We start from the raw sequence: 19,739 nt of genomic DNA on the forward strand, positions 1-19,739 counted from the left end.
TTTCCTATGTCTGGGCCAAGCATAGCATCTTACCCGTTTCCACTTATGAAAGAGTGAATTATAATTTATACGGTATAGTCGATTCAAAGCTGAGCTCAGTTTAAAATGTGTACATGCCTCCACTGAAAATGTAGCAAGCAGGGTTAGAAAGATACTTACATACTTGGTTTCTCGGCCGGCTGCTCTTGGATGAGTTGTAGGAGTCTGCATGAAAATAAAAATAATTACTCATCTCAATGATTGGTGAATAATGAAAGGTTCAGATTTTAAGGAAGAAATGAATCTCTTTTCTCTGTTGAGGCTTTCCAACCATGAGTCCCACTGAATCCGACGAAATTCCATTCATCTTTAAGATTGCTTTATTAAATTGTCCCCGTTTGTTAGTCTCTCCACGGCTGTTATTTTTTCATACTCTGGCAATTTCCTCATATTTATTGATAATGTTACCCGTAAGTCCCACAGTATCTAATCACAGCTCGTCTATCATTTTTGGCTGACTCAAAATTCACTAGAAATTTCTGTTCTGTCAGTTCTTTGAACTCCTTATGTCCAAAGACATTCATCCCATCTCAGTCATTTACTTTGAAGACCAAACTCAACTTTACCTCCAGGAATAACATGGAAACTCTCTGAAATTTCAACTTTAAATGTCCCTCCTTCAAAACTCTTTCTTTACCCATACCTTCATGTCTCTAATACTTCTGCTATCGGCTATATTACAGTGAGATTTCTAAATTATTTGCCCTCACTAACTTTATTCTGGTCCTATTACCCCTTAGTTTACTATTAACAAAATATTATTTAATATTCAATTAATAATTAATATGAATTGATATCAAACCTCATGTTTAATATTTCATTTATCCTGCCTTCCTCTCTTTATGTGACACATCTGCTTGTAAAACAAGAACAGAAATCCTACATGTACTCTCTGATCCATTTATCTCTATTCTTACATCTGAGAGGTAAAACATTTCTGTGGAACTCTCATCCACAACTCGATTTCATGTTAAATAAATGGTCATAAACTTTACCTGTGCACAATCCAGATGGCTTGATAATCCCCTAATTTGTACCCCTTAGGTCTATTTTCTGAGATTACAGAAACAGATTTGAGCCTCAGGTGTGACCCAAAAGACAGCACTTGCTCTTCATGATAGTTAGTCTTCATTGTTAACTTGTAAGATTCTGGAATCAGATAACTATGCTAAGTGGTGGCATGTTTCAGACATTCAGGTCATAGTAATGAGGTTACCAGGGCTCAAAGCAGAGTAGAAAGTGTCAGAGAAGGACAAATCATGACAGCGTTCAGAGACCTAAAAATAAAAGACACCTTCTAAGGTCTTTTGACTTATATTCTGGGAAGAAATATGTAGGTTTTAGACTGGAGTTATAGAGGAATACTTGAACAGAATGTCTGTGTGGTGTACTAAGATCAGAGCAGAGTGGGGTACCCACGTAGCAATGATTTTTCTGTGCTGGTCAGTAAAAATATGGCAACTGTTTAGATGCACAGAAGCTATGTAATAATCACATTCTACAGGTATTTTAAAACTATAGTGAAAAAAAGAGGATGTGATGAATGTGACAAAAAGAGAAAAAAAAATCATGCAAAGTTTATGGACTTAAGCAAATGAAAGAATACTAAAAAACAAATGTAAAAAGGTGGTGGGTGTGATCCCTTGAGAGAAAAAGTCTTAACTGCATCTTCACCAGTGCTGAGCTTGAAAGCTTTTTTGTAGCTCTGAGTAGAACAAAGACTAAATAGTTAGGAATCTAAAACTTGAAAAAATACTGGAGGAGAGGCATACATAAGAAGCTGCCAGCATGTCTATGATTTTCACGAGGCTGGATAACCATACTAAAGGAATGAAAAAACTAGGGCTGCTCTCTAAACACCCCTACATTAGTCAGCTTGGAAAATGCAGATGAGCAAACATAAGGGGGCAAGAAGTAATAATTCAGAAAGGAAAGTGGAAGGATATGGTGCTTAGTTATGATCTTAAACACACTCTGTTGAAAGGAGTCTGATGTGAAATAAGAATGCCATTCAAGAATTTTATTTTTAATTTTCTCAGACTCAATTTATAACTATCCTTATATCTGGATGTGGGTCTTCTATTATATATCCTTCTTTAGTGAAAGCCATTCTCTCTTTTTTTTTCATCAAAGAATAATGTCTCAGGCTGGCTGAGACAAAATGCAATAGACCGGGTAGCTTCTAAACTACAGGTATTTAATTTTCTCAGTTCTAGAGGGTAGATAGGCTTAGACAGGCTCATTGTGTGGTAAGGTCCTATTGTCTCATCACACTTGGGAATTTTTTGTTTAATCACACAGTAAAAGAGATAAAGAGTTTCTCTCCAGACTTTTTCATAATCCCATTAATTAAGAGTCTATCCCTTGTCAGCAAAATCTTTCTGGCATATGCAGTAATGTCTAGGTTTGGTGGTTGTATATGGGATGGATCCCTGGGTGGGGCTGTCTCTGGATGGTCCTTCCTTCCATCTCAGCTCTGATATTTTTCTCTGTAGGACCCTGATATAACTGTCTCTTGTGAGGCTATATCAGTGCCTGGCAAATACAGAAGTAGATGCTCACAGTCATCTATTGGATGGAACACAGGGCCCCTAATGAAGGAGCTAGAGAAAGTAACCAAGGAGCTGAAGGGGTCTGCAACCCTATAGGAGGAACAATAATATGAGCTAACCAGTAACCCCCAGAGCTATGTCTCTAGTTGCACATGTAGCAGAGGATGGCCTAGTTGGCCATCAATGGGAGGAGAGGCCCTTGGTCTTGTGAAGATCATATACCCCAGTACAGGGGAATGCCAGGGCCAGGAAGCAGGAGTGGGTGGTTTGGTTGGGGAGCAGGGCAGGGGGAGGGTATAGGGGGATTTGTGGATAGCATTTCAAATGCAAGTGAAGAAAATGTCTAATAATAAAAAAAGAGTCTATCCCCATGACCTAGTCACACTTTAAAAGGTCTCATTATAATACCATCACACCAATGATCGATCACTTACTAATTCCTGGAGGAAGGAATCAGACCATAACATACTCCTTTGTGAATTAAGACCCGATTCTGGATGGAATTTTTCTGTAGCCTTCCTACTTTTTTGTATCACCAGTAGTTCACAGTCATTCAACATGAGACCCACCCACCAGCACAACAACATGATCTAGTAATTCCAAATTTCAAAGAAAAATGTCTTCCTTGATTCCATTACTAATCAGTTTATTTAAGTTTTTCAAATTAATTACAGGTGTTATTTAATCTATAGCTTTTGTCTGTTGGCATTTAGACATTTTTGTCTTTACTTTCTCACAATATTTTGCAACATCAGGGATAAGGCAAGTAAAGGAGCAAACTCTGGGAGTAAACTGTGTCACCATGCTCCTTGGTGCTGGCTGCAGAAAGGGAAGCAGCTTATTACATAGTTACATGGCCTGATAGCTCCTGCTAGTTCTCTGCTGGACTCTTTCTCAGGGATGACACCCAGGATTATACCTAGAAGAGAGCCATAAGCAGAGGGTCATGGGATGAGGATGAACTTCAGCATCTTTCATGGACTTTGACATATATTCCAGGGAAAACATGTAGGCTTTGGACAAAAGTCATAATGGAATACTTTAACAGGGTCTCCGTGTGGTGTATTGTGAACAGAGCAAAACGCGGTACCCACATAACAGTGATGCTACCTGCTCAAATATGATGATTTTTTAGTAGCACAGAAGCTACTAAATGGAAACACTCGCCTTGGGGAAGATGGTACCAGAGAACATCTGCATTCTGTGGTAGACTTTCCTCTTACTCTGAAAATAGTGGGAGAACCTTGACAAAACTTGTAATTCTAGTGTTTGGATTTATTATTGCTGTTCTAGATACCTACATACCCAAATTATCTATATAACTTAGGAAGTATAGGAAGAAGTGTAGGTCATAGACAATAACAGCAGAGATACACAGTATAAAAATTCACTTCTAGATCCCTATAGGAGAAATTAGCAATGTCATATTTCAGGGTCAATATTCAAAGTGGTTACAAAGCCACATTAAAAATGGTCACCCTCTTGCAGTTACAAAAGTCATGTGACAAAATATTTTATAAATATGAGAAAGATATTATAGACAAAGTCAAAAAGAAGATATAACATTCTATTTTTAGCAAAATTACAATTTTAATTACATTATTGATTTGTGTATGTGTATATATATTCATAGCATGCACATAAAGGTCAATGCACAACGTGAAGGAGTCAGTTCTTGTCTTTTTTTTTTTTCTTGCATTTTTTTGTCCTTTAAATCTTTTTTTCCTTTTAATTATTTTATTAGATATTTTCTTCATTTACATTTCAAATGCTATCCTGAATGTTCCCTATACACTCCCCCCACCCTGCTCCCCTACCCACTCATTACCACTTCTTGGCCCTGGCGTTCCCCTCTATGGAGCATATAAAGTTTGCAAGACCAAGGGGCCTCTCTTCCCAATGATGGCTGACTAGGCCATCTTCTGCTACATATGCAGCTAGACACACGAGCTCTGGGGATACTGGTTAGTTCATATTGTTGTTCCACCTATAGGGTTGCAGACCCCTTCAGCTCTTTGGGTACTTTTTCTAGCTCCTCCATTGGGGGTCGTGTGTTCCATTCAATAGCTGACTGTGTGCATCCACTTTTGTGTTTGTCAGGCACTGGCATAGCCTCACAAGAGGCCGCTATATCAGGGTCCCTTCAGCAGAATCATTGTGGCATGTGCAATAGTGTCTGGATTTGGTGGCTGATGATGGGATGGATCCCCAGGTGGGGTAGTCTCTGGATAGTCCATCCTTTCGTCTTAGCTCCAAACTTTGTNTCTGTAACTCCTTTTATGGGTATTTTGTTCCCTATTCTAAGGAGGAATGAAGTATCCACCCGTTGGTCTTCCTGCTTTTTGGTTTTCTTGTGTTTTGTAAATTGTATCTTGGGTATTCTAAGTTTCTGGGCTAATCTTTTACCACAGGTAATACTATAGGTAATACTGGGGCTATCAAACTTAGAAGACACAATCTTTATTCACTGAACCATATTTTCAGCCCAGGAACTAGGGTTAATTGAAAGAGCAAAATGAAGATTATTCTTTCATAGATGAAGTTCACAAAATACACAAATAGATAAAGTTGAAACAATTATCAGCACAATTTCAAAAAAATAAAAAATTCCTGATAGATCTAAAGGAGAAATTAAAAGGTATGTACATAAAATTCAGACAAAACTCCAAAATATACTAACAAATAGTATGTGTCTGTATGTTTGTTTTGATTAAAAACAAGTATAAAATGAAAAGTACTGTCTCATATAACATTGAAATAGGCAGTAATTAGTTTAACATAAGCCCAACTGTAGTGGGAAATTAATAAACAAACCATTGTATCTGGATTAAACATCAGAGTGTTAGAGTTATTTTTAGGTATACCTAAGCTCTGAGGAAATCTTTTGTAACTGATCAGTGATTGTCTTCTGAGATTCATGGAGCTGTGTTTCTGAAAGAGCTTCATGGCCTTGCATGACTTCAGTTATAAGACATTCCTGGCAAACCTGGAATCCTTGTGTTATTGGGCACTGCAAATGGTGCACAATGAAGACTAAGAATTGTGAGGGTCATGTGTTCCTTCAGGCAGCACATAGATCAGATCAGAGGCTCTGGTATGAGGAACAGCTTACTCTAAAATTAGTTTTTATATAACAATCAATAAATACACTTCTGCAAAGCTGCTTGTCTTCTTAGGCTATCCCGCCCTGCTGCCGAAAACCCTTAGTACATCCTTGGGTGTCCCTCCTAGGTAATCCAGAGTGAAATAGTTAATCAACATTTGGTGCCTAATGTGGGGTTCAAACCCAAAACCATGCGATTCATGTTCTACACACTGAGCTAACTGGGCAGCTTTGCAGAAGTTATTAACAGTCATACCAAAGTTAATTTTAGAGTAAGTCATTCCTCATCCAGAGCATCTGATATGATGTATGTGCTGCTTAAGGGAACATGTTGCCCACACACTTCTCAGTCCTTACTGTGGAGTTTACAGTGTGAGATCAGCATTATAGATGCTGATGGAATGGTCGAGACCATGAATGTGTGACACTAGATTCAACTGTGATGACACTAGTGCAGATGCTTGCTGAAAGAGCATCGAGAACTTGCCAGATGAGTGGACTTTCTGATGCTGTTTTTGTGGGGGTCATTGAAGTACTGCTTACTGCTGTTACAACTGGATTGATGCTTCATAAAGAAATTCAAACTGCTGATTTTATTAAAAACCAGTCATAAGCATTCTGTAGAACTCTGTGCTCAACAGAATAAAATAGATGGTGAGATAGTTAATGAAATAGCTGCTCTGAGACAAGCTGTAATACTGATTAGAAATCAGTTAGATATATTAGAAAAAAACAAATGAAATTTAGATGTGGTAGGAATGTTTCTTCTTATTGTATTAAACCTTTAAAGTTTAATGGAAGCAAGTATGATTGGGAAAAGGTTAAAATGCATTTGATAAATCAGTTTAATTCTTCCCAAATGACTCATGATTTACATCAAGAAATTAAGGATACTTTCTCAAAAGGATTGCCTGGTATGACTGTAATGGATGCTGTGGAAAGCTTGTAGATACCTTAGCTCAATTTAATCCTATGCATCATTTTTTACAAATTACTTATTCTAGCAATTGTTATACTTGATTTTGCTGTAATAACTTTACTAGCCTTGAAATGTGTTCTGCCTTATCTATATAAAACTGTGCAACAACACACTAGAGAAAAAGCTGTATTTACTTTAAGAATGTATAACCTTCAGCATAAATATAATCCTCAACATAAATAAATGTATCTTATACAAAGGGGGAATGTGTAGTGAGAAAATCAGTAAAGCCTTGTATCTAGGATGAACAAGGAGTGTTGTGATTATTTTCAGGTGTACCTAAGCCCTAAGGAAATCTTTTGTATCTGATCAGTGATTGCTTTCTAAGATTCGTAGAGCTGTGTTTCTGAAAGAGCTTTATGGGTTTTGCATGACTCCAGTCACAAGACTTCCTGGCAAACTTGAAATTCTTCTATTGCTGAGCACTGCAAATAGTACACAGTAAAGACTGAGAAGCATGCGAATCATGTGTGCCCTCAGTCAGCACATAGGCCAGATCAGAGACTAGTATGAGAAACGGTTTACTGTAAAATTAGTTTTTGTAGAACAATCAATAAATATGCTTCTGCAAAGCTGCTCAGGGTTCAGTCCTCTGAAGCAGCTTCACCCTCGAGTGTCTCTCTTTCTTTGATCATCCAGTGTGAAATGGTTTATCAACACTCAGCAATCACTCTACATAATGTGTGTGCAACCACAAAAATAACAAAATATAATACAAAATTTTCTAATTATTTTTTCAGTCTTAAATTAGTAAAAATCACTTACCAAAAGAAAAAGAAAAATTAATCGCCGGGCATGGTGGCTCACACCTTTAATCCCAGGACTTGGGAGGCAGAGGCAGGTGGGTTTCTGAGTTTTAGGCCAGCCTGGTCTACAAAGTGAATTCCAGGACAGCCAGGGCTATACAGAGAAACCCTGTCTCAAAAAACAAAACAAAACAAAACAAAACAAAACAAAAAATGCCTGGTATAGAGGTGCACACCTTTAATCCCAGCACTTGGGAGGCAGAGGCAGGCAGATTTCTGAGTTCAAGGCGAGCCTGGTCTACAGAGTGAGTTCCAGGACAGCCAAGGCTATACAGAGAAACCCTGTCTTGAAAAACCAAAAAAAAAAAATCAACATATTAAAAAGGACAAAAAGATTTAAGTTGAAAATATTAATAATAACATAAGTCATTACAATATGACAAATATTACAATAAATGTAACTGGCTTAAATTTCCAAATAAACACAATCTTACCTTGAATAGAAACTAATATATAAAAATGTATGACTTGAAAGAAAACTGGGCAAAGGGATTTAAAAAAAGACAAAAAATAAAAGTATAGAATAAGACACATGTAGAAAATACATTTTAAAAATTGTAAATATAAGTTTACTTCATCACACAAGAAAATGTGTTCAAAAAAGATTATATTCTAGGAAATTTATAAAATAGTAGATTTGAACATGATCTTCCTATAAGCATCAATAATTAGTTTCAAAAAGCACAAGTCAAATTTCATAATGCCTGTTACATACTTTTTCCTCCCTCTTGTCAGCAATAAACAAGTCCATTCTCTTCAACACTATATCAGCTTTCATGATAGTATTCTGCTCTAATTATGCCCCTAACATAACCTTTTTACTATATTGGGCTGGATCAACCTCTACCTACCTATGATGTTTTACTCCTTGGCACTCTTGACAGACTCACAATATGTGATATCCACATCTCTCCTATCAGATGCAGACTGAGTGACTCCATTCATACAATTCTCATACAAACACTACCTAAATTGCCACACCCTCTATCTTCCATTTTTCTGCACCTATTTCACTATGCCCTGAGCAGAGATGTTGGACTCATTCATGGTTTCTCTCCTTTATTGCTCATATGTGAATTATTATCAAGCCCCAAAGCCATTTGCTTCTCCATGGCTCCTTTGAATCTACCTTTCCAGTTCACTGTCAGTCACTGTAAAACTGACTTCCTCAGCAGCCTCTTCCCAGCACCCAGAATGATCATTTTTATATTCTTATATTTTCCTTCAGTTCCAATTTTTATATCATAACAAATAGATTCTCGAACTAGCTTTATGCTGCTTGTCCCTGTCTCATGAAATTTCAAATACCCTGATTTTTTCAACATCCTCACATAAATAAGTCATGTAACCTCAGGAAATTCATATATTACTATGCCTTGGCCTAAGAATAGTATCACTGGTCTTTCTGACTCCATTCCACATGTAGATCTCAGAGTAAATTCTATCTCTTCTTTCACAACTGTAATAAACTTCCTAGGATTTTCACCTGGGTTTTTTTATCTTCCTAGTGCCTCAAAGCCCAAGCCCATAGTATGAACACAATAGATCCTTGAAGCAAAGGAAACTGCCAATATCACCAAAATATCACAAAAATTCGTGATATTTATCTGTAACTGCACAACGGAAAATGAGGACTACTCTTTTAAGTCATGAGCATCTGTACATTAAATTTTTTCAGATACATTATTATGTATCCCATTGTAAACAATTTATGGTAAAGGTGTTTGTATTCAATCAAAGAGAAAAAATAAGTCTGTAAATGACAAAAAGGAATATTGTTATACATAAAGGAAAAACAAAGTGTATTTCAAAATTGAGATGAATAGAGCAGCATTAGCCTTGGAATGTATAAATTTAGATAACTATATCCTTTGCCCTAACAAATGTTAACAGCTACATTATGCAGAAGAAAAACAAATATACAGAATAATTCTTCTGACAGTCTAAAGTCTCCAAAGTTCTGCTCATTTAAGTCATAGAACAGTGAAGTCAATTCAATTGGTAAGAAACAAAGAACTGTTGAATTAACACCCACATGAGAGCTACCAGAGTGGTACTTTAGTCAACTTCATATCTACACTTCTAAGTATATGTAAATTATATTAATACTGAAGCTATAGTCCAAACCTGAAATATTGATTTTTCAAACTGTTTGATATTGACTCATGGCTAAAAGTAATTTTACATTGCAGCTCTGTGAACACTGACCTATGTGTGTACATGTAAACAGGGGCAAGAGTGAACACTATACTTTGTTGCGTATACCCTGATTGCTAGCTACTGAGTTGATTTCTTAGGTTACTGCTGAGTCTTGAATGACAGTTTGAAATTATCTATGCAAAAATTGAATGGTACAGTATACTGTAATAAATATATACATACTTTGGTTGTTTCAGAACCCAACATTGTCTGTGGGGGCCGTGAAGGAGAGTCAGAAGAATGCTGGAAAAGAAAAGAACAAAGGAAAGGGGAAGACCAAGCCTATGAGGCATCGTGGCAAGACAGAGGGAAATGAAGAAAAGCAAAGCAAAGGTTTGGATAGCACACTCTACTCTACAGCATTACCATAGACAAGGAGTCCTGCAAGACCTGATCAATGGTAGCACAGAGCTCTTCAGTTTGCTGCCTGAGCTGTGCAGGGAAACAAAACTGGAAGAATCGAAATCAGGAACGGGTTAGCAGTGAATTTGGGGATAGCATACCAAAGCAGGGTAAGCTGAAGTCATTACCTCCACTGGTAGGTCTAACACGCTGGCCTTGGAGTTGCTTTCAGTCCTGGCTGGTTCATCTAGTGCCTAGTGATAAATGAAACAGTTCTCATATGAGGTTTCGTGTTGATTACAATGTTGTAGTGCTACCCTTACAAAGAAGCCCTGGAAATTAACCTCAGTATTTCTAAGGAGAAAAAAATTAATGGAATCATTTAGTAAGATATTCTCAGACACGAAGACACATTTCACATATGTCCACTTCCTCCTCGCAAATCAGTGTCTCTAATCTATGGTGTAGTAATGCTAAAGGCAGACAGCTATTTTTAATTTTTCACCCCTACTCTACATTTCTATTTTGCTTTAACTCCTTTTTTTTTTTAACTCATTAGCTATGATTCGTTTCTTATGCATCTTTGAAAAAAGCTAAAGATTAAGTCCATGCTAGTTAATGACAACATCTGCAAAACTTTGGAGTTGTTGCTATGAATTTATATTTTCCTTTGAATATGGGTGGCATTTTCCTGTTTCTTTGAATGACTAGAAATTATGAACTATAAGCAAAAAAAAAAAAAAAAAAAAAAAAAAAAAAAAACACCTCATGATGCTGTTATAATTCCGTAAATACCATTGTATTCCTTTATTTAATGTATGCCATGATGCATGTATGCGTGGAGGTCAGAAGATTAATTCTCTCCTACCATGGTGTTCCAATGAGAGTTAGCTTTCATTCAGGTTGATGGTATTTATAGCAGGTGCTTTTCCTTACTGGGCCACCTCATCAGCCCTTCCTTTAGTCGTTGGCTTTACACTCTGCCTCCCTGATACCGAACACCAGCCCAAGTCTCTACTCAGCTATTCTATACTCTGCTTGTCATAAGTGGTACCCAGAGTTTATGACGCAGCACTTGGGGTCTAAAAGTCTCTTTTGTGGAGACTTTTAGAATTCCCTCATCCCCTTGAATTCCAGTTTTTATGTGACCTCACATATTTTTCTCTGAATATCAACAAGGTTTTAGATTTTTGCTAAGTTTTACCTATTCTGCCTTGAAAGAAAATAAATAAAGCCAGCAAGCAAAATAAAACAAGCAAAAACAAAGTATAATTTTCTTCTTCTGAATATTGTTCCATTGTAATTTCTTCCTACCTATTCTAGTAACTTCAAACCATCCTCTTTGTTTTTTGGTTTTTTGTAATGGAGGAGCCTCATGTATTTTAGACTGACCTCCAACTTCTATGTAACAAAAGATGACTTTGAACTCCTGGTCTTCCTGCTTCTATCTCCCAAGTGCTAGGGTTATAGACATGGGGCCCCATTATGCCTAGTTTATCTGCTGCTAGAGAGTAAATCCAAGACTTTGTGCAGTCAGTCTGGCCCTGTATCAGCTGGGAGTTATCTACAGCAGGAAGCATCTTCCTGAATTTACTTCTGCAAAACAGCTGCCCCTATGTCGACTACCCCTCCATTTTCAGAAGCAAAGTTAAACAAGTTAATTGAATATTTTAAGTTCACAAATTTTTTAACCCTAAGATTTTGTGAATTCAAATTTCAAAACCACTTAAAAATAGGATTCTGTCTAAAGGTTACTTTTGCCTACCCTAAGCAAATATCATTGCCATTTACCTTTGTAAATATTTTTTCTCATCCATCTTGTCCTAGAGAATTCAATGATTAAAAAATTCTTGGTTTTGTAACAGTGGTGCAAATTCTGTTTCTGGATTTCTCAGCCCAGTCTTTTTTTTTTTTTTTACCTTGCCTGATTGACAATCTTTTTGGTGAGTTCAACACCTTCAGAATAGCATCAGAATCCAAATAAACAGTAGGTGACAACATGCAGATTCCTCTTACACACATTTTTGTTGTCAAACTTTTTCTTAGGTTGAAGCAAATAGAAATGTCAGAGTTTACTTCAAAATTACCTAAGGAAATGGTTACTTCATAACGTTCTACCTATTTCTATACATTTTATTACTATATTGAGGATTTCATGCTATGATATTTTTATCATGTTTACTCTTCCTCCCCCACCCTTTCCAGATATACCCCTCCTCTACTCAGTCCCCTTTGTGTCATTTTTTTCTCCAATCAAGGGCAACTTATGCTGTTCAAATATAATTGGATGTGTGGCCTTCAACTAAAGCATGAGCATGGTCAACTTATTAGGGGCTATACTGTTAGATAAAATTGACCTTCTGAATTTGGTAATTTTCAGTTGTGGGTCCTAACAGTAGGACCCTTCCCTTTCTATGCGAGCATTTGGTCTGCTTGAGCTTCTGAAGGTTTTGTGCGTGCTGTTACTACTGCTGTTCATATGAACAGCTACCCTGCTGTCGCCAGAAGAACATGCTTCCTTGGCTTCATCTACTTCCTCTGGCTTTTACATTTTTCCTACTCTATCTTTCAGTGATGTCTGAGTCTTGAAACAAGGAAGAAAGAAAAGAAAGAAAGAAAGAAAGAAAGAAAGAAAGAAAGAAAGAAAGAAAGAAAGAAAGAAAGAAAGGAGGAAGGCAGGGGAGACAAATGGAGGAAGGAATGAAAAAGGTATGTGTGTCCCATTTAAGGCAGGCATGCTAAATTCTCTTATTCTCTATACCTTGGCCATCTATTGCAAATGGAAGAGATGCATTAATTTATGGGTATATTGATGTCATTAAGAGTTTATTTAATACTATATCCATTTCGCAGAATAATAGTAATGAGGTATATTGTATGGTCTATGACTTGTCTAACCTAAAATTCTTGTCCCAATAATAATGTTAGGTATAATTTTCATTTTAAGGAGCAGGTCTTAAATCCAATGGAAAGTGGTTGGTTACTCCTGTGACATTTGTGCTACTATTGTACCAGTGGGCATGTCATATCAAGCATAGTCATTATTATATCCCACAAGGTCCACAGCTGCATAAGACTGATGACTGCTTTGTACTTCCACTGGTGTACATAGCAACTTCCTACACTAGGAAACTATCCAATAGGAATGAATCTTCTAGGTCAATAACAGCTCAATTGCTTTATGTCCTATGATTCAGTTGTGTGATATCTTCAGCAACAGGATAATATCTTCAAGTTTTAGAGAGTAACCAAAGAGATTGGCAATAGCCTATAATATTCTGGGGTCTTTGAAACCTCACTGACCAAGAATCTACCTCCTTTTTTGTTAGTCTGCGTTGTCTAGTAGGGTTATTGTTGCCTTGCCTAAAGGGAGACCTCATTTTTAGTCTTTTAGAGTATGTATAGAGAAGATTCTACAGTAGTGGGTTTCTATATGACGTTTTCAAATGCCTTTAGTATTATTTCTGTCTCCCAATATTCTCTCCTCTACTATGCTCTTACCTCTTCTTTAACCTTTCTTAGTCTAGAATCACTTTTAACCCTTTATTCCCATTCATCTTTTAAATTTTTGATCACTAACTCTAAGACTTTTGCTACAGGAAATTTTCCAAGATACCTAGTCTTAATTCACTTTCAAAGTTTGACAATTTATCATCATTAAAGTCATTCAAAAACATGTGGAATGTGTTTGAAGGCAATTATAAAAGGTTATAAAATATGATTAGCAAACTAATTAGAACAAATGTCTGATCCCTTAAGGTAATAGCCTTCAACAGAAAAAAGAATGATCACTTGCATATATGTGTCCTGGTGTGTTTGTACACAAACAAATAAGACAATTCTCAAGTGGACTGGATTGTACAGTGTTTAGAATAACAAGCCACCCTGCCTTCTCGTCTGCATTCACTTCCTAGTTCTTACATCTTCACCATTATTCTAATGCTATCATACCCTAACTACAAAGTGTCTCATCAGCCATGGAAACACAGAACTCATTGCTCATCAGAATCTGTTTTTGTCTATTTTAATAGAGCAAGAATTGTCATATATTTAAAACTACTAGTCTTCACTAGCAGGCACTGTGTCTGGAAGATATAGGATATAAACATGGAATATACTCCTAAGATTCAGATAAAGGAACATGAAAGATAAATTTCATCATTTAATAGGATTTTTTAACCTTTGAAATCCTAGTATAACTACATCATTTCCTCCTTCCCTTTCCTCCCTCTACAACCTCCCAGTATCCATTATTGTTTTCTTTCAAATTCATGGCCTCTTTTTTCATCAATTGTTATTATATGCATATATATATGTATATGTATATATATATATATATATATATATATATATATATATATATATATATATATCCTGTTCAGTCCTATGTTACTTGTCTGTGTTTTCAGGAATGACAATGTGGTACTGAACATGCAATTGGTATGTTCTTCCCTAGGGAAAACTGTTGCTTCCACTCTCAGCATTCCTTATTTAGGAAAATATTGTCTGAAACTTTTGTTTTCAAATTTTGCTTCTCTGTATTAGAAAATAAAATTGGGGAAATTAATAATAACAATGGAGAAATTTATAGTAATTATTCTTACACTTTTTCCTTTATGTTCTAAAATTATGATTAATCATGAGAAATGGAAGAAGGGAATAAAAATTTCATAAAAGCTAACTCGGAAAGTTTAATTTCCCCCAATACAGTGTTTTTCCTCTGCTATTTAACCTGTAGGCAAGGGAGAGTCTGACCTTCAAGATGTAACCACAATGATTTACATATAATGTGCGTGGTCACAGGTAACCAGAGTACAGGGGATGAAGTCATAAAATAAAATGAAAAGTTATACTAGAGAATAATGAAGAACTGTAACAGGAGCTTTTGCAGTGTCAAGAAGATGAGGTGTCACCTGATTCCACAGAGACATGTAATTCAAGAAATTAAATCCAAATTCTGTATAGGAGGCTAAACATGACATAAAAGCTGATGGCACCATTCAACTTCTCAGCAAAGCATATGGTGCCCCTTTGGTTCACAGCAAAGAGAATGGCATCCCTTGACTTCCCAGCAATATTTGCCCATGCACTTCTTACTGCTAATCTTTTTCCACAAAGACCTCCTTGTGTTCCTTGAATTTTGTATCTTTTATATTTTGTAGAATTGACTTGCTCTAAATTTCAGTTTACATATGGAATTCCCCTCCTATTGTGAAGATCCAAATGTCTTCCGATAACCTCACTCCAAATTTAGCCATTCCCTGGTTAGGAATACATTTTGGAAATCTTAAAGAATACTGTATCATGAAATGAGAGTTCTGCAGTTAAATGCTTGTCACTCATGTATGAGAATCATATTCATATCCCCAGGAACCCACATAAATTCAGAGTAAGTATAGTGGTCCCCCTGTATTTCCATCTTTAGAGGATGTAGATAGACACACAAAGCAAACTTGATAGTATAATTAGCCACACAGGAGAACTCCAAATTTGATTGAGAAACATTGTCTCAAGTAATTAAGGGAGAAAAAAATAGCAGACAACTCCAAAAATCAACTTACCTCCCCATACACACACACACACACACACACACACAATCAATCAAAAAAGATTATTGCATCATGCGTGCTTTTTCAATTGTGTCTCTAGTCTATTGGGTCTTTGTTCCATTGTGATCAATGAATCAATAAAGGTATTTAGAATAGATTGAAGGGTAAACAGAGGAGGAAACAGTTAAATAGATAAATGACATAAGTAATATTATTGTAGCTCTCAGTAAAATACTATAGACATGTGATTCAAACTGAGTGTTTTTTATTTTTATTTATTCTTCTCTCATATATTACATCCCGACTACAGTTTCCCCTCCTTCCCCTTCCTACAATCTCTCCTCCTCACCTCTCTTTTTTTCCCTAGATCCATCCCCCTTTCACCTCACCTCAGAAAACAGTAAGGACTTCCAGGTAAATCAACTAAATATGGCATAACAAGTTACAATAAGACCAGGCACATATTCTCACGTCAAGGTGACTGACAAGGCAGTACAGTAGAAGAAAAGGGGTCCCAGAGGCAGGCAAAAGAGTCAGAAACAGACCCTGATCCTACTGGTAGGAGTCTCACACATACACTACACAACCATAACATATATGCAGAGAACCTAGGTCAGACCCGTACAGACTCCCTGATTTCTGTGAGGCCACTTGAGTCCACATCAGTTTGTTATGTAATTCTGAGGGCCATGTTCTTGTCCTGTCCTTGATCACACTGGCTTCTCCAATCCTTCCTCCCCCTATGCCACAGGAGTATTAGGCTCTGCCTAATATTTGGCTATAGGACTCTGCATGTGATCTCACCATAAATTGAGTATTTTAACAAAAAAATAAGAATGTTACATATTACTATTCAACTTTTTGCCATCAAGGCCTTAGCACGTGATAAATATTCATGAAATGAAATTTTTAGCCCAAACCAAATGAAGTCAATACTTTAGTCTGTGGAAAATTACCACAGGCAAACATAATTCTTATGCTACTTGAAATATTGAAATATAGCCAATGAATGTCAAAATGTTCTCCTAAAGCTGTAAGAGATGATGAGAATTGGGAAGTAAGGCTATGATTTGGGGATAGTGTGACTGCCCACACTATATTAAATGAGTATATTGGAGCAAATTGTCCTTGAATTTTACTAAAATATATCTTTGATTGACTATGATAGGTAGTTTGTCAGATGCATCAACTTAACCGACTCCTAATAGCCATAGAATATAGCTTCTATTCTATGATACATTTTTTTATCTAAAAACATTTAAGCTTTAAGCTTCTACTTTAAAAAGCCAAAAGAGCATGTAGAAATATACAAATACAATTTTTTTAAAGATCTTCAACTATTATTCAAAGTATATTCCTTTCACATGGCACGTCTATGAACTTCAAAATCTGAGGAGCTCTGTCTTACTTGGTATTTTTAATTCTGGAGGTTGAGAAGATTCGATGCCTGCTCCTCTCACACAGAAGGCAGTTGTGTTATTTTTAGATGCTGTTGTGTTTGTTTTCTGTTTTTGTTTGTTTGTTTGTTTGTTTCTAGTTTCAAATTCATCCCATCAAGGCTTCCTGGAAGGAAGATTCACATCTGACTTTCCTTTCAGTAAGAGCATCTGGAGTTTGGGTCTTACCTCCATATAGTGATCCTGTCCTTGTAATGAGCCTTGCCTCTCTCAGCATCACAAGGAATCAGGATGTTTGTGAGCTCTGGCTTAATCAGTTTTTCTCAAAGTTAAATTGTGTCCAATTCCCTCAAATATTTTCTCATAAAGGGAAAATATTATGTCATTCTCATTTTATGAGACTATAAATACATTTTAGCAACTAACGATAAAATTATTATAAAAAAGGAATCCAAACTCATTACCTCTTGCTCAGTATTTCAATGAATATGTCTGCTCTTATTGCTGGGAAGTAATCAGAATAAGTCTGGGAGAAATTGGATCAAGTCTGAGCTCTAGTTTAATCACACATCCTAGTTGTACTGCTTTGGGGGAGTTTATGAGGCTTTTCTAAACACCAAATTCTTTACTGAGTTGTGAAGATGATAAAATATGCATCGCATCCTTTAGTTCTCAAGACAGAAGCTCTCACAACTGCATTGTCCCATTGCTAAATGTCACCATGTCTAAAATAACTTCCCTCCTAGCAGAAGGCCTTCTGTAATCATTCAGTAAAAGTACAACCAATGTGTAGCTGCTCATATTCTTGTATTAAATATGTTCCCCAAAAAACCTATTTGCAGTGTCCCACATGTAAGACACTGAGGGACTCTGCCCCCAGTTGGTTTTAATTGGTAAATAAAGTTACTGGTGGCCCAGTGGCTAGACAGGTAGACAGAGGTGGGACTTATAGATTTCCTGGGCAAGAGATGGAGAAAGGAACAGAAAGGGAGAGAGCTGCCATGCTGGGGAAAGAAGAAAGACACCAGGCCTGAGAGGTGAGGAAGAGAGAGAGCAGAGCCATCATGTAGCTGTTGGGGATTATGGCTCCAGGCCTGAGAGGTGAGGAAGAGCGAGAACAGAGCCATCATGTAGGTATTGGGGATTATGGCTCAAGCGGACTGCACATTTGGGTTTAAGGCAGCAAAGATGAAATATAGGATTAGTAAGTAACCAACTTGGGAATATGATTGGGGGTAGAGGGAGCCATGTGGAGGTTAGGAAATGGCCCAGCCATTGAGCTGTTTAAGGTATATAAAAGTACAAAGGCTGTGTGTGTGTGTGTGTGTGTGTGTGTGTGTGTGTGTGTGTGTGTTTCATTCGTGAATCCAGAACACTGGGACAGGTAGCAGGAAATATGAACCACCAAAGGGATCAATTTGAGTAATGCTATTTGGTTACTGCTACTCAATGGGACTTACTCTGTCCTACTACCCAGCCAGATTCTATAGATCCTTCTCCAGGGTGAATACTGGTGATCTATCCATGCATTTTCCTCGAGTCCTCAGATTTAGCCCTTGTGCTACACCTAGTGCCCTAGCCTAGTTTGATCAATACTGCCTATACAACAACCAATCTCTAAGTTTCTTTCATGACTTACATGCCTGCCTCCTACCTATAGGACCTTCACACCACTTCTCCATTCGGCCAGATCCTGACATTCTTCTCCAGGGTTTAGCCAGGTGAATCTGCCTGATCCTTGTCCCCAGGCATCCTCACTAACCCCAGATCTGCTTTCATACTCCAGTCTTGGACCCAGATGCAGACACTGCACATCAACCCAGTCTTCTGTGTCTACCTGACCTCATTCCACCTAAGCCACACCCAGATCATGAGCCCAAGGTAACCTGCACATGTTCTCTTTGCACCAAAACTGCTCTATCCGTATCAGACATAGAACTAATAAAGGAAGTTCACATACCCAAATCTCATCACGAAAATAAAAGCAATATGAAAAATCAAGACAATATCTTTACTCCAACCCCACCTTATGCCAGAGGAAATTACCTAGATAAACCCCCAGGATACAGAATTTAAAATAACAATCATAATGTTATCAAAGAATTCAAAGACTTGAAAGATACACACAACTCGATAAATGTATGGAGTTTAAAAAGAGAAAACATCTGAAATATGCACAGTGAAACACAAACCTGGGGCTAATGGAAATTAAGAAAATGAAGAAAATTCAGTGTATGAAAACAAAATTCAATAAAGAGATAGAAACCCTGAAGAGTATTAAAGTTAAACTTAAGATTCAATTTAAAAATTCAAAAATCCCACCTAGAAAACTTAAAACTTTACAAGAAGGATGAACCAAACAGAAAATAGAACAGTGGGACTAGAGGACAAAGGAGAGGCCCAGATGAAATTAGCAGAGAATATGATTAAGAACAATAAAAGTAGCATACAGAAAATGTGGGATACCCTGAAAAAAATTTAATTGTAAGAATATAATCTGGGAGACAGATTCCAGGTAAATAGCATATCCCACATTTTCAACAAGATCACAGAAGAAAGCATTCCCAAACTTAAAAAAAAAAAAGACATACCAATAGAGATCCAATATTCACACAGAACATCAAATAGACAAGACCAGGAAAGAAAATTCCCGGAACCGGAAGGGGAGCCATCTTTACTCCAGTGCGCTGGAGAGCGGACTGCTGAGGAGGGACCCGGGTCTGGTCCCGGTCGTCCGGCGCCTGTCCCACCCAAGGAGGGGTGTTCGCCTGGC

General features: G+C 37.0%; 1 protein-coding gene across 50 annotated transcripts in view; it reads right to left on the minus strand.

Moving 5' to 3' along the window:
• The window catches only part of Mlip (muscular LMNA interacting protein), a 243,710-nt gene that overhangs the window by 74,145 nt on the left and 149,826 nt on the right, over positions 1 to 19,739 (minus strand). For 21 of the 50 annotated variants that reach the window (XM_029543234.1, XM_029543231.1, XM_029543238.1 and 18 more), the window contains 4 exons: positions 10,209 to 10,274; positions 10,045 to 10,128; positions 9,862 to 9,921; positions 160 to 204 (listed from right to left, as the gene is read on the minus strand). In XM_029543234.1, the coding sequence (XP_029399094.1) occupies positions 160 to 204; positions 9,862 to 9,921; positions 10,045 to 10,128; positions 10,209 to 10,274 (255 nt within the window). The remainder of the gene's footprint in view (positions 1 to 159; positions 205 to 9,861; positions 9,922 to 10,044; positions 10,129 to 10,208; positions 10,275 to 19,739) is intronic. The other 29 variants (XM_029543237.1, XM_029543235.1, XM_029543229.1 and 26 more) reach the window with 3 other exon arrangements.

This window comes from Mus pahari, chromosome 10 (assembly GCF_900095145.1).
Source record: "Mus pahari chromosome 10, PAHARI_EIJ_v1.1, whole genome shotgun sequence".
NCBI lineage: Eukaryota > Metazoa > Chordata > Mammalia > Rodentia > Muridae > Mus > Mus pahari.